General features: G+C 35.4%; 1 protein-coding gene across 14 annotated transcripts in view; it reads left to right on the plus strand.

Moving 5' to 3' along the window:
- The window catches only part of tenm3 (teneurin transmembrane protein 3), a 628,014-nt gene that overhangs the window by 569,986 nt on the left and 45,502 nt on the right, over positions 1 to 12,526 (plus strand). For all 14 annotated transcript variants that reach the window (XM_037538774.1, XM_037538773.1, XM_037538778.1 and 11 more), the window contains one exon: positions 8,503 to 8,752. In XM_037538774.1, the coding sequence (XP_037394671.1) occupies positions 8,503 to 8,752 (250 nt within the window). The remainder of the gene's footprint in view (positions 1 to 8,502; positions 8,753 to 12,526) is intronic.

The raw sequence follows: 12,526 nt of genomic DNA on the forward strand, positions 1-12,526 counted from the left end.
TCAACCTTGAGTGTTCTATTGCTTTTATACAACAGTTACAGGTAAGAAATATTTTCTGTTTGTGCACAAAGTACGAAGTAAAAACATTCAAATGGCTGAACGTCTTCAATGGCTGTCAAAGTCGTTGCTTAGCAACTGCATCTCAGCGAAGTGACACAGTGTGAAAAAAACATGATGTTATGTCAAAATAACATCATGGTTCGAACACCTCTAAACGAATCATCTTGCGTGGCTGGAACTAACTGCTGTATAAGTTTCAGTATCTCTCTCTCTCTCTCTCTCTCTCTCTCTCTATCTATTTCTGTCTCTTTTACTGTCTGTCTTTCTTATTGTAAGTTTAACCTTAAAGAAGGTATATCGGTATGACTGCTTCACTGCACTATTGCTACAGCAATTGCAAGATGCAAAGCAGCAGCAAAATGTAAAATGTACAGTAAAAGTACATTTGTTTCTGTAATGTTACAAATGCAGTAAAATTAATAAAAATACAGATATTTTAGCACTGCAGCTCAGCATCACCTAGACATTCTGCTTACAAAGTTTGATAAAAACATATTCATATATCAGTATGAAATATTTGACAAATGTAAACATCTGTCTGAAGCTGATTTGTAAGCAAATATTTACCTGTACGATTCTGATATCATTGTGCATCCCTAAATAATATGAGAGCAATAGCAAGCAAGACATTAAAAAAAAAAAAACAATTAAACATCGTATTAAATCATAATCAGAATACTTTATTGATCCCAGAGGGAAATTGCAGATTATAATGATCATAATGAGTATAAGTTAAGCATGTTGGCAATAATTACTAATAACTTTATACAGGGTTGTCTTTTTAATATCTATTTTTTGAAGAATGTATTTGTGCACCAAAACAAAAACCAACCATATCCCTAAGTCGATTTTGAGAACCTCTGCGAGCTATAGTATTTTATGTAACATCAGTGCTGTCACCTGAAAAGATAAGCCCAAAGCCCTGCATTGTTTTCAAGCAACGTCTGTTCTATTTATTTAATTATTTATTTTTGCATTGTTATTTATTTTTGCATGGTTAACTGGATATACTGGGATACACATCCTTCATTTTTCGCCTGATGGATATCATAGAGCTTGGAAGGCGATCGTTCCTTAAGGATGTCCTTGTGACTGAGATAAGTAGTTGCTCATTTCCAAACTGTGAAACCAGACATGGCAGTGCATCCTATGGTAGTGAAACTGTACTTCAGGAGGGAATCCTGAAGTACAGTTTATAGACTTTAATTATACATTATAGACTTTCAGAAATCAGCTACAAAACTAAAAAAAAGCATCTGTGTAATTTTTATTACATTTTTATTCAATAGAATCATGTTTGTATTTAAACTTTGCAAGTATTACTCTTTTTGTTTTAATGTTAAGTATAGGATGGAAACAAAAGGGTTAAATACACTGTGTGCACAATTATTAGGCATGTGAGTATTTTGACCATATTATCATTTTTAGGCATATTTTCTAAATTCAAGCTGGATAAACTTGAATACTTAATGGATTTAAGCATAGCAGGTGTATCTGTGTAATGAGGGATGGTGTGGCCTAAGGAGGTCAACACCCAATATCAAGGTGTGCATAATTATTAGGCAGCTTTTTTCTTTAGGCAAAATGGGCCAAAAAAGAGGTTGAACTGACTCTGAAAAGTTAAAAATTACCAAAAGTCTCTCAGAGGGATGCAGAACTCTTGCAATTGCCAAGATATTGGGGTGTGATCACAGAACCATCAAATGTTTTGTTGCAAATAGTCAACAGGGTCTCAAGAAACGTGCTGAGAAAAAAAGACGCAAATTAACTGCCAAGGATTTGAGAAGAATCAAGTGTGAAGCTACCAGGAACCCAGCTGGAGTATCAAGTAGTACAAGATGTTCAGCGCTCAGAGACATGGCCAAGGTAAGGAAGGCTGAAATCCGACAGAGCTCCACTTCGAATCAGACGCCAGCAAGGTGGAGGTGGGGTACTGGTGTGGGCTGGTATTATTAAAGATGAGCTAGTTGGACCTTTTCAGGTTGAAGATGGGCTCAAAATCAACTCCCAAGCCTACTGCCAGTTTTTAGAAGACACTTTCTTTAAGCAGTGGTACAGGAAGAATCTGCATCTTTCAAAAAGACAATGATTTTTATGCAGGACAATGCTCCATCACATGCATCCAAGTACTCCTCTGCATGGCTCGCCAGTAAAGGCGTTAAAGATGAAAAACATATGACATGGCCCCCTTCCTCACCTGACCTGAACCCAACTGAGAACTTGTGGGCAATTCTTACATGGGAGATTTAAAGTGAAGGAAAACATTACACCTCTCTGAACAGTGTCTGGGAGGCTGTGGTTGCTGCTGCACAGAAAATTGATCGTCAACATCGTCAACTCCATGAATGGAAGGCTTATCATTGTTATTGAAAAGAAGGGTAGCTATATTGGTCACTATTTTTTTTTTTTTATTTCTCAGAAATGTTCATTGGAAAGCTTTGAGTTGTTTGTTTATAATTCTCACTTGAGCAGATGAAAATAAAAAAGTGAGATGGGAAAATGTGTGTTTTTCATTTAGCTGCGTAATAATTCTGCACCATTATAGTTGCCCAATAAATGTGCACATATAGATATTCTCCTAAGAAAGCCAAAACTTCACTTTATTTTTCTTAAACATTCATGTTTGAGGTTTATTAACATTTTGGATTAACCAAGAGCACTGTAGTTGGTCATAATCCTCAAAAATAAGACTTGCCTAATAATTGTGCACACAGTGTAAAGTTAAACATTGTGGTGCCTAAATATGTTTAAGGTGGAATGGAAAATTCAAGTAAGAAGCTAACTTTAGCCTGGTAAGAAAGTGCTCATGTAATGTATCACTACCGTAGCATTAACAAACTACTAAAATCTTATAGGGACACTAGCAGAACGTAGCATTTTCATTGAGGTTTTTTTTTTGTGCTTTGACTGAGATTTGTCATTTACGGCAGTCAAGGTTTAACACTGGTCTCCTTCCTTCACTGTGTAACTGTTACTCAGCAAAACAAAAAATAGCTGTTCCCATATAATGGCTGGTTCAGGCTGTGCCATGTTATAACAAATTCCACAGCGGTCTCTCTCTCTCTCTCTCTCTCTCTCTCTCTCTCTCTGTCTCTCTACTTTTCTCTCTTCCTGTCACCAAGAAACCACTTTCTAACATTTTGTGAAAAACAAAAACACTCTTAACACTCTTAAGGATGTTTTCCTTCCTTCTTAAACACGTTGGCTTCATTCAGATGCAGGTCCATTGCTTTTCTGTTTTCACATTTCACAATTCTAAGCAAACCTTCTATTTAATCCCTATTGACGTACACTGAAACCTAAGTGTTTCTATATATATATATATATATGTGTGTGTGTGTGTGTGTGTGTGTGTGTGTGTGTGTGTGTGCGTGTGTGTGTGTGTGTGTGTGTGTGTGTGTGTGTGTGTGTGTGTGTGAGTGTGTGTGTGAATCAGAGTTATTTTGGCATATTAATTTACATTTTTTTTGTTCTTCTAATGATTCCTTGCTAGCTTTTATTTATATAGTGCTTTTTTAACAGACCTATTTTTTTTCCAACCAATTTTGTAGCATCTCTGTTGGCCTATTGATCATGAAATGGGCAGTTGCTAGATTTAGATTATGCTGAAAACCATGACGATATGTTGTTTTTAGATGCTGGTTTGCAGTTCAACCAGTGTGACCAGTCTGGTTGACCACCTAGACCAGCCCTAGATCAGTATGAAGTAGCTTAGACCAGCATGAAATTCGTGCTGACCTCAGCTGTTTTTTTTTTCAGCAGAAATAAACATTTATGTTTTATGTATTTCGGTGTATACTGGTAGAAATAAAGGTACTTTGCAGGTACATTTTTCGTTAATCGCAGTACAAACAATGTAAATGTGCCCTCAAAGGTACAACAGAGGTTTTAAGGTCCAATTGTGAACCTTATGTAAGTTTCTCCCAGTGGAAAAGTACATTTACACAACTTTTCACAACCTAATGTTTTAAAACAGAACAATAAAATAAAAAGCCTGGAGACAAGGCAGGTTGTGTAGAGTCAATACATCTTAGAAAATATCATTTTAGTGGATTATGGTACAGTTATGTTCCCTGACTAAAAGTACTGAGATGTACCTTGGAGGGCACCACCCCAGAGGGCACTGCCCCAGTGACAGTTTCATGCCTTTATTTCTGAGAGTGCTTTCAACAGTGCTGTGACAATTAATGTAAATGTTACAGATATTCCAAATCTTTGATCAGTGTCTATTATAAATAAAGCACTTGCATTTTGTCAGTAAAGCTAGAAATGGTGCTGAAGTGTGATGGCTTACCTGAAGTTCTATCAAGAGTTTGATAAAAACTCATCTAGACTCTAATGAGCAGCTTAGAGCTCTTTAGTATAGCACTGGGCTGAACCTCTCTCTGGAAATCCAGCATTTCTTGTATTGTTTATTGAAATTCTTCATACATTGTGCCATGTGCAAAGACAAGTGTTTGATAGATGTGAACGATTAATTTTTTATACTTAAATGTGTTTACTTGATAATATCGTTATGAGACTAGAATTGGACCTGGAAATGAACGTAGACATCAAGTGCAGATAAATACATTATGATTTATTTGCAGTATTTGTGTATGTGTGTGTCTTCCTCCTCATTTGTACTTGACTTTCTCACGGGCTGGTATGTGTGGAGGGGAATTAGTAAAGTTTCCTGCTGACCCTTCTCTCTTGCTGTCCCACTTCATCTCCAGGCAACATTAAAGAAAGATCAAACGCTTCGCCCACCGAGCCACACCTTGTTATGGTTTAGGCCTTGATGAAAGAACCCCCCACTGTGGCTTAGGCCACCTGCAGGTTTCAGCCTGCAAGGAGGCAGGAGGGGTTGGGGGGTGTGGGGTGGGTTGGGGGGTGTGGGGTGGGGTGTGGGGGGGGGGGGGGGGTGAGAGGTTAGTACAATTTCTGTAAAGCTTTGATTTGATAAGGTACAACTTTATTTTATCCTGCAGGAAATTAGTTTTGCCAACAGTTGCTTAGTAAATAGTAAATGGCAATTTTTACAAAGCAGTAAGCACTAGCAACAAATGTACTACGTTAAACTTTTTTTTAGAGGAAAAACATCACACAGTAACTAAACTAAGTGCCAAATATGTGTGTTACACCAATTATCTGTTTCTCTTTTAGATTTTTTAACCAAATCATTGGTCCATTGTTATGTACTTTTCCCCCTTTCATTTATTCCCTATTTAATTTTATGTAATTATTTAACTATTTATTTACACATTTATTTTCAGCTGAAAATATATGCTGAAACATACATGTACTAAATCTGATGATATTAGGCTTTGCCTGTCTCTCTTGCTCTCCTCCTTCTCTGTGCTCACAGATTACTGAAAATGCATACTTTAAAAATAATTTTAAAAGTCTGGCTCTGCCAAGCCCCATCTATTAAATACTCATACAGCTAACTAGATAAAATAGTCAAATAAATCTAGTTTTGAGTAGGTTACATGAACATCTTTGAACTACCATTAATTTCTCATGTAATCTCAAACAAAGTACGGAGTCTGTAGCCTAAAGTAAGCAGCTACTGGAACTAGACTAAAGCATGCTAATTATGTACAATGTTATTTTCACAAAAGCTTTAAAAGTGAAAAAAGAGTTATAGGGTTTTGATTTTAAATCATAATCTGATAATTACCATCATAAACTCACATTTTATCACAGCTGTGTTTTGTGTTAATCTATAGATGGTCTGGGCAGTTTTACAGAATTAAATATAGCATGTAGTTCAGTTTATAGCTGAACCATAACCTTGGGCTGGCTGTGATGGAGCTTAGAGCGTAATGATCTGATTGAGCAAGTGACACCATTCACAGGAAACAAATCAAATGTCACTATCTTAAAAAGATGTATAATAATAATAATTAATAAATGTTCTTTCCCTTTTTGACTTGGTAGATTCATTTTATTATGCTTAAATTTGATTTTTAAAAAGTTCAACTTTTGCAATGAATATATGCATTAAAAAGAGGTGGTGGAGCCCAAAAAGTAGTTCGCCCAGGGTTACTCCATTTTATTTACTTTTGTATACCAAAAACAGTTGAGTTCATTTTTTCATAACCATTTCCAACCGCTCTTTATTCCCTTGATCAAGCAGTCTTTTTTAATTACTGTGCCTTTGAGATTCCTATATGTAAATGATACTCTTCTGATTGGATGGCCTGTATTGCGCAGTCCAAGCTGCAACACTTCTTATACTCAGAGTGAATGGGTGGAGCTAAACTGTTGTGAGTTGAATAGGCAAACATATACTCCTACTACTCCTACTCCTCCTATTAATATGATACAAATTAGACGTGATGTTCTGTGCCATAAAGCAGGACATTTCATATTAGCACATTTATAGTGTTTAAGTTGCTGTACTGAGGTTTAGCTAATTAACTTGGGGCATCTGACTTTATTCTGACAAAAAGATTATTTTCTTTTTTTTTCTTCTTTCCTCCGTTTGCTTTAAATGTGCGATGAAATGCCTCGATTTCGTTTGATCTCGCCCTCCATGTGATGGGGTGAATCAGGCATTACCTTGCTGACAGAAGGAGCAAGATTGCCCCACTTTCACTAAAGTTACACGCACTGCATAAAACATCACTGTGTATGTGCGGTAGTTATTGATTTGAAACATCTGCCAGACCAACATCTGTTTCTCAGCTAACTGCATTAGCTTCTCTGAACTTTTTGTAAAAACCTGCAGAGCTGCAAAATGTTGTAATATATGTATTACACATATATAAATACATATTAATATAAATACATGTTGTTATTATGTATTAATAATAATAATATATTATATTATATGTAATTATTTGTATATGTAATATATGTAAAATAATTGTATGTGTATATATATATATATACATAAAATAATTTTATATTAATATTTATTAATATTAATATTAATGATTTAATATATATACATAAAATAATTGATATATACATAAATTAGTTTGTTACATATATTACATATACAAGTAATTACATATAATATTATATATATATATATATATATATATATATCATTTGTTACACATAATAAAAAGTATAGTACAAATAAATGAATGTCATTTTATTAATTTCTTATAAAAATTTTTAAAAGTATTATTATTAATAACATTTTGTTTAATTATTAATGAATGCTTTAAAAGATTATTTATATAGTTTTTTATTTATTTATTTTTGCCCTGCGATGGACTGGCGACCTGTCCAGGGTGAGTCCTGCCTTCCGCCCGAAGACTGCTGGGATAGGCTCCAGCATCCCCCTGCGACCCTGACGGAGAAGCGGCTTAGAAAATGGATGGATGGATTTATTTATTTTTGGAATAAATGACCATCAGCACTGAGTGCAATTTAATAGATGGTGGTAATATAGAGTGAATGAGAGTTTTGCAGTTGTTTGATGAGGATGAATATCCCTCACTGTGCTGCATTGACAAGCTGTCAATCTTGATTCTTGACAGCCTTCAATAAACAGCTTCTCTTTGAAGGAGACTTAACTCACAAATCCTTTACATCCTTCATCCTTCCCTTCTGCCCTTTACTCAGTCATCAGACCAGTGATCATGACTATCCTGAAATCAGTCTAATGAAACTCGTGCCTGGGTTTTCCTTCTGCTGATGAAAAAATGCCGTTCTCCTGTTTATCCTATACTAGTGTGAGTTTATAGTAATTTAAAAGCATTTATTTTATGTCTGAAGGCCTGCAGGGAAATGTCTTCACAATGCATGCAATTCAAATCTATTGATTGTCATTAATAAATAAAATTCTAATTATAATTAATTCCACTGACCTTAATATCACTACATACATTATCCTCTGAATTATACATGTGTCTAAAGGAAGAAGAGTTCATTACTATGTAGCACTCTCCTCTACCCCTCACTCACTCTCTCTCTCTCCTCTCTCTGTCTTTTTGGTTGAGTACTCAATAGTGTTTTCGGCTTGGTCGGATGTTAGAAGGCGCTGCAGAGAGAGTCCAACAAGAAGACCTATGAAGCTTTTGTGCAGAAATGTAGAAAAATGCACTGTGTAAAATATATTTCTATACATATTTATGTATTTCATTTAAAGTATTGTTGCACTGCTCTAATAGGGTCTTGTGTATATGCATGATGTCAGTAAGCGTGAACCGCTTCTCTCTGCCAGTAAGCTTATCAGCACTCAGTCTTAGTGCTATTAGAGTCCTCGCTCACATGTGCCTTCTTTGCAGTTGTAATTTTGGTATAATGGGAGGAACAGGCTCTTCTTAAGCTGGCTCTGAGTTGAGCTGCTGTGACTTGTTAGCTACAACAGCATCATAACTCAAGTGCAAAACTGAAGCAGAAAACGTCTGACACCAAATATGTTTTGGATCATAGGCTATATTTGGGTAAGAGGGGTAAATTTGATTAGCATTGTAATCTCTCTCTTTCTCTCTGTTGCAGGTATCCTATATAAAGGGAATGGTGAGAACATCTTCATTTCACAGCAGCCTCCAGTAATCAGCACCATTATGGGTAACGGACGCAGGCGCAGCATTTCCTGCCCCAGCTGTAATGGTCAGGCTGATGGAAATAAACTGCTGGCCCCGGTGGCTCTGGCCTGCGCGTCAGATGGCAGCCTTTTTGTAGGAGACTTCAACTACATTAGACGCATCTTCCCCTCTGGAAATGTCACCAGTGTCATGGAGCTCAGGTGTGTATGGAGAGAGGGATAGAATGTTTTAATGGAATATACTGTTTTCATTATTGTACAATAATAGTGGAGAAGTAAAAATTGAGAACATGAATGGAATTATGTACAGACCAAAATGTTTTAAATAAATCAGACTTGTAATTTAGATTATTTTAGAAATTTAAAAAATGGGGTGTTGGCATTTACATTGCTGCAGCCATCTGTAATGCTTTTCCAGCAGGACTTAAGAAGTTACACGTTTTTACACATGAGTCTGGAGCCTAACTGCTTTTATTTTATTGATTGAACACAATTTCAAACTTCTGAATGATTTGTTTGCTTTCATATATAGACATCAGTTTCAAAAATTGAATCATAAGGACTTTGATCAGAATATCGGTAAGATTGTGAAAAACAGATTCATTCATTCAGGTGGATCTAGTCTTTTGAAGGGTGCTGTGTAATGTGCTGAGAGTGTATATTATTTACAGCAATATGTGTTTGTATTTTTTTTACAGTAGCAGGTTCATTCTCTGTGTATTTTGCTCCATATTTAATGATGCCTCCATCTATGTGGCTAAATGTACTGGATTTTTTTGGCATGTTTAACCCCCGAACGCAGAGAATATGGATATACTCCCTCAACTCCCTCGCTTTTTTAATCCACCGCAGCCCACTATTGAGCTAAAACACCAAACATGAAAGACTCTGTGTGTGTGTGTGTGTGTGTGTGTGTGTGTGTGTGTGTGTGTGTGCGTGTGTGTGTGTGTGTGTGCATGTGCGTGTATGTGTATGTGTGTGTGTGTGTGTGTGTATACCCTATAGGCTTTTCCAGTCCAGCATTACAATATATCACTGTACAACTGTTGAAATGTTACTGGGCACTAACATTTTATTTTGTTTTAAATTTACAATAATTTCAAATATAGCTTTCTTAATTTAAAAAGATTAAATACGTGTATTCTATTCTGCACATATAATTGCTTTTTGTTTTTTGTTTTTTAACAGATTTTGGTGCATGCCAAAACAGTGAAATACACAGAAATTTTCTACACATTACAAAGTTGGTTTTGTGTTTTTTAACAAAGTTAAATAAAGCAGCAACACAGTGTAAATGAAATGCCTAAAATGTATTACAAAAAATATATAGAGATAACTTTAACAAATTGGTTCTAAATCAGGGTTGAAATCACATTTCAGATTTTTAACTCATGTGAACTAGACTAAAATAGTTTTGTGTTTAATGACCCATACCTAGGGCTGGGCATAAAACGTTAATGATAATTATCACAATATAACTTTTCCTTGATAGAGCGATAAGACATGTTCGATACATTTTCAATATAATACACCATTCTCACACTTCCACGTTCTAGTGACAGCCTTGGTAGCATTTTCTACTGCATGGAAAGCAACCCTCTGATGTTACTGTACTGGCTTAGTACAGTAACACCACTATAACTCACCTCTTTCTGTACATCCTGACAAGCTTTAGCAGTGTTAAATCACAATCACAATCCTGGCAACTACAGCACTGTTACAGCACTCAAAAAGTCATATTTTAGTATTAGTGCATTCACAAACAATGAAAGTGAAAGAAAGAAGTGGGTTCATGTGAGTTACAGCCCTGATTCTAACAAAAGTAAAGGTAGGCAGTGAGGCATTGGAAAGTGGGAGAGTGCTATCTATGCAGGCTAGCTGTTTTTAGCAGCTAGCTAACTTGAAGCAGCGCTCCGTCACTCACACAACACAGCAAATGATAATGTAGATCAAACATGACACAAAAGCACCGCTTTTAGTTTAAACATACCTAAATGAAGGATTCTGTTTGTCTGGTCTTAGATATATTTCGGTTCACCCCTCAAACTACTACGATAGTATAGAGAAATCCAGTCGTCTGCTAGCTGGTGTTTCAATACTAATATGCTCTGATATGAATATGGTAGGACTGATGGCAGTAGGGCCGTGTGATCCATCACTGATGTGCCGAGCTAGCTAATGTTTGCTGTTCGTACTAAGATGATGTTGTTGAGAAACTAAACAGTTTAGCACTGTCATTGGCCACTTGTTTAGCATTTGTAACAGGATAGCTGAGCACTCATCACTAGACAGCTGAAATAATCTTTTCTTTCTTAAATTATGACTATTACAAAAACTGAGGCCGTGCTTTTCCAGCTGATAAAAACAGCTCACTAGACGTCTGCTTCCACTGCCCCATGACAGACTTGTGAAATGTTCCACTGTTTGGTGAGTGTTTGTCATGTTCTGACCACAAAGGATAGTTTAAAACAGCAGTTAATCACCCAGGTGCAAAATTCAGCCTTCAAACTTGAAGGAAATAATGATTTGACATTTATCACGATATGTATCGATATCGAACAATATGAATTTTGTTTATCGTGATAACATTTTTTGCCATATCGCTAAGCTCTACCAATACCTTGTGATAATTTTACTGTATACACAGTATATTATAAAATAAATGATTGAACATTCATTTTTGTCACTACCAAACAGTGATAGCACCATTTTTTTACTAAAATTTACTAAATGTTTTTATAATGACTGTTTCAGATGTGACAATTTATCTCAATTTAAGCATAACTCAAAAAGGCTAGCCAATGCATGACTAGCAAACAAAGCTTTGAACAGTTGTACACACAAAAACATCTAAATGTTTTGAATTAAACCATAAAATTACCTAATTGCAGAAAACATGTTTCAGTAGTGACAATTCTTAATGTTACACACTGATTTTCAGACTTACAGACATATTACGTGAGATCCATGTGGCTATGAGGGACCGGGATGCAAGTTTCTCTTCCTGGTCTAAAATGCAGGGATGTGGCTAAACTGAGACTTTGTCTGTAGACTAAAACTCTGTTTCAGCAGTGATATGAAAACCTGAAGATTGTTTTTTATTTAAAAATTACTTATATGATACATCTAAATCTTTCAACCTATTGAAACCTATTAATCATTATTTTGGAATTATCATTTTAAATTTAAAAATGTATTTTGTTGAAGAGAATACATAAAGTATAATGTAAATTAACTCAGATGCTATGACTATACAACTTTACAGGTTTCAACTAAATAGTTAAAAGCTGATAAAATATAGAAATGTGTACTGTGTCCAGAGTGATGAACAGAGCTGTAGAAGAATGACTGACAAAACTGTAGAACATCAAAAACGGGCTTAATAAAATGAATATTCAGAATACATGGTGATCAAATCTTAAGCAGAACACTGTAAATAGATCATTACAGTATATTTATTATTATTTAATATCTAAATATGTGGGGGGAAATGGTATAAAATGCCTTCTGGTATCTCATTTAAAATAGTTCTGTCTTTATTATTTGATTATTATTGAATAAGTAAAAAGGATATATAGTCTCTACTAAGCACATTTTCATATACTGATATTCATTCAGGTTAATATTTTCAGACACTTAAAATAAGTTCAGTGTACTATGGATCTTTATATTGGTCTGATTGTAAATAAACCATAATTATAAATCAAATAATACTATTGTATTCTGATTGCAATATTCAGTGTTTCTCTCTGTGTTTCTGTTTCAAGCCCTGAAAACCTTTATGAACTTTTAGCACAAGAAACATGAGGTCAGCCTTTATAACCACTCCATTTAGACTTCAAGATCCACTTCCTCCACTCTCACACTGTCACACACTGTATCACATATGCACACTTAGACGGATATTCTTTCAGAGTGCTCTCTGTATGAAATTAAATCTGTCTCAGGTCTTTTATAGACACTGGTTTGGAGGCT

The sequence above is a fragment of the Pygocentrus nattereri genome, chromosome 5 (genome assembly GCF_015220715.1).
Source record: "Pygocentrus nattereri isolate fPygNat1 chromosome 5, fPygNat1.pri, whole genome shotgun sequence".
NCBI classification, from domain to species: domain Eukaryota; kingdom Metazoa; phylum Chordata; class Actinopteri; order Characiformes; family Serrasalmidae; genus Pygocentrus; species Pygocentrus nattereri.